Source organism: Lactuca saligna, chromosome 5 (genome assembly GCF_052625555.1).
Source record: "Lactuca saligna cultivar CGN05327 chromosome 5, ASM5262555v1, whole genome shotgun sequence".
In the NCBI taxonomy this organism is placed as follows: Eukaryota; Viridiplantae; Streptophyta; class Magnoliopsida; order Asterales; family Asteraceae; genus Lactuca; species Lactuca saligna.
The window spans coordinates 76,612,821-76,618,040 of NC_136421.1; the positions used below are offsets into that span (position 1 = coordinate 76,612,821).

Sequence of the window (5,220 nt, forward strand, 5' to 3'; positions counted from 1 at the left end):
TATATGATCATTTACCTTTCTATGTAATGTTTTGTGGGATCTTAGGATCCCTTGATCTTCCCCATCTTGATCTTAAAAACTTTAAAATAAATTATATGTAAGATCCAATCTTAACAACCTTGCAAACAACCTGTAAGATGATAGTTATTAATAATTAGTTAAATAAATAAGCTTAAACTAGACATTTATCATTGTATTTTACACGAAAAATGAAGTCAATTGCACTAAGAATTTGACAAACTGCGAAAACATAGGGGTAGGAATGTGTAATTCACCATCTAAGAAGCCCTTTAGATGGAACGGTCAATTTTCTGATTTTGCCCTAATTCCCAATTTCAGCCTTAATTCTTCATCCTTCGTCTACCGAAGATATTGAAGACTTGAAGAAGCAGCAACGCAGGTAGAATCTCTCCCTCCCTCCCTCTCTCTCTTTCTCTCTCTCTCTCTCTCTCTTTCTCTCTCTCTCTCTCTCTCTCTCTCTCTCTCTCTCGTGTACGCATAAACACATACACCGACGACAATGTGTGCTGATTTCTCACAAGTTCTTTTCTTCTCGATTTGAAACATTTTGTTTGGTTGATTATCCTTTCAATTGCAGGAAACAGTTCATCCGCTAATTATACGAAGCCAACAACACCAGATTAAAAACATGTGAGTTCAATGGCTTTATTGTTTGAAACAATTAAGTTGTTTTTCTACTTGCGACGTTTTTTTATTCCAGGAATAGTTCATCATCTCTTCATCATGCTAGTTGTCTCGATTAAAAGCTCCCTTATTCAATACTGTTGTTTCGAAGTAGTGACTTGTTGTTTCTTAGAATCCATCATCTAGATATTTATTTATTTATTTATTTAATCGTTTCTTCAACTTCCATACTCTCTTCCACAATCTAGGTTTTCCGCATATGTAAAGTTTAAAAACTACACATCTTCTTTAACCCATCATCTTCTACTATGTTTTTCCTCAAATCTAAACCTCCATATCATATGTCTGCGTACATGGCATCTTGCTAATTTCAAAACTTCCACCATTTTCATTTGGCATCATTTCGTAACAGTTAAAATTGTTGCAGAGTTTGAATCAAATTATCTAACATGAAGTTGGAGGAGTCAAACCCCTGCCTCAGCAAGTCAACTCGCTTACCAAGAAAACGATTTTACAGAGCTCGAGCTCACAGCAACCCACTCAGCGATTCCCATTTCCCAGTTCCAATCTCCCCACACCATGTAGACTACTCCCTTCACTTCCCTCAATTCTTCCCATCTCCCAATTCCAATTCCAATTCCGATTCCAGAAAGATCGAATTCGCCGACATCGGATGCGGATTCGGCGGCCTTTTAATCAGCCTCGCAACGCTCTTCCCCAACACCCTCATGATCGGAATGGAATTGCGAGACAAAGTAACGGAATACGTGAAAGAACGGATTCTAGCTCTTCGAATCTCAAACCCTAATCAATACCAAAACGTCTCTGTAGTCCGAACCAATTCCATGAAATACATCCCGAATTACTTCACAAAATCACAGCTTTCAAAGATGTTTTTCCTGTTCCCGGATCCTCATTTCAAGGAGAAGAATCATCGAAGGCGTGTCATAAGCCCTTTTTTGTTGGATGAATATGCTTATGTGATTAAAGAGGGTGGGATTATATACACCATTACAGATGTTGAAGAACTTGGAGAGTGGATGAAAACTTGTTTGGAGAATCATCCGTTGTTTGAAGGACTTACAGATGAAGAACTTGAAGCGGATCCTGTTGTGAAGCTTTTGAAATGTGCAACGGAGGAAGGACAGAAAGTTGAGAGAAATGGAGGGCAGACTTATACAGCGGTTTTTAGGCGTATTGCGATGATGTAGGTTTGGTTTTTTATATTTGTTTTCATGTCGAATTTCATATTTGTTTTTGTTTTTATGTTTTTCTTGATTTTGAGGAAATTTATGGTGATAAATTGTTAGCAATTTTTATTTTGAACTATAGGTCATTTCACGTTCTCTTCGTGTTAGCTGGTTGTAATTTAAAGTTTTCTTGCTTTCTTGAGCTTTAAGATTTTATAAGTTTAATAAATAAATAGATTTTGTTATCATTATGAAGAACATGAACAAACCACAAAGATGGAACTTGAATAAAAACTCAAAAAGTTCTGGAAGAAACCATGAATGGCAACCAAAAACTATAATTTTTAGGTTTTAAAAAGTAGTATAAAACAGTAATAAAGTCACATGCACAAATGATGTGGCATTTTCATGCCATGTAGGACGAAATAAATGATTTGTAGTCTTAGGTTATATTTTTGACAAATGATGTGGCATTTTCATGCCATGTAGGACGAAATAAATGATTTGTAGTCTTAGGTTATATTTTTGACGTACTAATTGAGAAACTAACTGTTAAATGAAAAGTTAGTTGTTAAATGAAAAGTTAATTGATAGATGAAAAGCTAGTTATTAAATAAAAAGTTAACTGATAGCTGAAAAGCTAGCTGATAAAAAATAATGTTTAATAAAATTAGCTGAAAACTAACTGAAAAATATAAAATGATATAAAAGGACATTTAAAACAATGTGTTTTTATAATTAACTAAGGGATATATTTGGAAAATTTTAAAAAAACTCCTAAAAAACTAGTGTAAGTAGCTTTTTAAAAAGCTGGTGTATAATCTATTTTCTGGCTCAAACATGATACTTTAAAAAAAAAATCAAAAAATAAGTTAAATTTTCAGCTAGCTATGATGCAAATATCACTTCCTTATAAACATTGTAGTGGTTTAATGAAATATTTCTTGATGAGATTTGGGCCATTAGAACCAAATGATTTAAAGCTAACAAATGAAAAGAATCAAGTCATTTAGCTATTTAATGATTTATTTTCTGAATTGATTGTGAATCTCATAATAAATTATAAATCTACACAGCTTTTATTGGACAGTAGCTAAAAATAAGGAATAGTAATTCTGTCATTGTGGGCGAAAATTAAGTTTCATATCATTCAAAATGGTAAAAGAAAGTATAATTAAGGTTTATTTACGTTTGTGTTATAAATTCGAAAAAGTAATCAAAGTTGAACCTATAGGGGGAGTGTTCTGAAGCATTATATTGATTTCAGTGATTAGATATTATATGAGATATGATTAAGTTTTATTTATATTTACGTTCCAAAAACTTATAAATACATTTTCAGTCCTCATGAAGGGCATTGGTTGATAAGTCTATCAATTTATTATAAAATTTTATTTGAGAATTATGACCTATCTGTGTGAGAGTTCTTCACTGATATGAGCTTTCTTGTTAGAATAGCTTGTGAGAATTGTGAGTGATTCAACTTTGGTAGCTGTTTAATCCACGTTTTAAAACAGTTGTATTTTTTCATTCGTGATAGAAAATCATTTCACAATTATGGATCCGCTAACAAACTTTTATTCGGTCCTTTTTTATTTACAGTTTATATTTATTTAATCAAATCATACCCACTTAACAAGTCTTACTGATTTGTTTACTCGAGATTTAACACAATCCGCTGCCATTACAATTATTCACATTCTTAATTATGGCAATTCCTTCACATAAATGTTTTGCTACTCAGTTTTTGTTAATTAAGTCTTCATTCTTGATAATTTGATTAATTAGCAAGAATTTCATAACATCTAGTGATCTAGTCAAGAAAAATGGGATTTAATCCCATTAGCAAACCTATAAAACCTATCAATATGCATATAAGACATCAATTTAAACTTTACAAATCAACCCATTGGAGATCGAAGGTATACCTAATATTTAGTTATTTACATATCCGTGGATATTATTACACAATGAAATACATTAAAGGAGAAACACCTTATCAACAAGCATATAAATGGAGAATAAAGTCAAAGTTGGCCAATCTTCTAAACATAATTCACCTCAAAGACATACATTTATATTTGTATGTATCTTGGTAAATTAAAAATTATGTGAGCGACTATAAAGAGTCAGGGAGTTTTCAAGGGAGAAAACATACATGATTGAAAATCTTCTCAGATTTAAGCTAACATCTCAAAGTACGAATCTTCTTTCTTATAAGTTAATCACTTAGTGTGATTTAATTATGAATCTAGATGACTCTTATGTTTTCTACAAAGCTAGTGGGAGCGTAGTAACATTCCTAATCTTATATGTAGTTGACATATTAATTCATGAATAAGGATTAAGTAAAATTGCATTAATTGTCAAGGATCTTAAAAACCTACGATAAAGGACTTTGAGAGGGTCATCTTGTCAAATACAACATAACATGATTTTGAGCAAAATCCTAGTGCAAATGTTTTTGAACTAGATAAATGATTGTATTCCGTATGCTGATGTAATTGGATTAATCATATATGTCATGATTATGCATAAAGGCCAAATGAGTCGTATGCTTAGAGCATGTCAAATGATACCAGTATAATCTGAGAACAAGTCATTGTGTGACTTATAGGAACATTCTAAAGTACTTGCGAAAACTAGAGAAATATTCCTACACTGCGGAGTATTTGAAAGAAAGCTATGTTTAAAGTTGTTACACATGTGCTAAATTTTCAAATAGATTTAGATATCTCCAATCATATCGGGCGTGTCCTCATTATGAATGAAGAGATAGTTTCATGGATAATGGTTCCATGTAGATTTCAATTATAGTTACACATCAGAGTTAGAGTACCTCATGGATTGGAGAACAACGTACAAAGATGCTTAATGTATAGTTCATTATGACTATGAGTAATCCCATTACACAAGTATTGGTATCTAAGTCATATTCAAGCATCTAATTCATTCTCAATAGTTTTTCTTTATATATGAGTTATATATAAAACTGCAAATGATTGTATTCACAAAGTTTATATAAATCAAGTTTGTCAAATCTAGTTAATAAGGTTGCTTCATTAGCTAGAGCATGAAAGTCAAGCTGGTGCTATAAGGACTTATTGATATAAGTAGATATATTGACTTAAATTTAGTATTTGGATATTGGAACAACACAAACAACATATATTGTAATGAATTGATATATTGAATATGAATCTTTCATTTAATAATTGTTGTGTTTTATATTAGCATGTTTAAATCCTTGAATAACTAGGTTAATCTAAATGTACATAGTCATTCATAGTTGTAGGAGCATCTATCAAGATTGTATCTTTTTAATCTTGGACATGAGATACATATTTGGGACTTGAAGTGTAGGGATTGTTGTGCTTTGACATGG

The 5,220-nt window shown here is 31.8% G+C and overlaps 1 protein-coding gene across 1 annotated transcript; it reads left to right on the forward strand.

Annotated features, from left to right (window-relative positions):
- The first annotated feature begins 285 nt into the window (after nucleotides 1–285).
- LOC144998426 (tRNA (guanine-N-7) methyltransferase) lies at nucleotides 286–1,974 on the forward strand. Its single transcript, XM_078958197.1, has 3 exons — nucleotides 286–400; nucleotides 599–651; nucleotides 1,073–1,974. The coding sequence occupies exon 3, from the start codon at nucleotides 1,095–1,097 to the stop codon at nucleotides 1,854–1,856; it is 762 nt and encodes a 253-aa protein (XP_078814323.1). The 5' UTR covers nucleotides 286–400; nucleotides 599–651; nucleotides 1,073–1,094; the 3' UTR covers nucleotides 1,857–1,974.
- The last annotated feature ends 3,246 nt before the right edge of the window (nucleotides 1,975–5,220 follow it).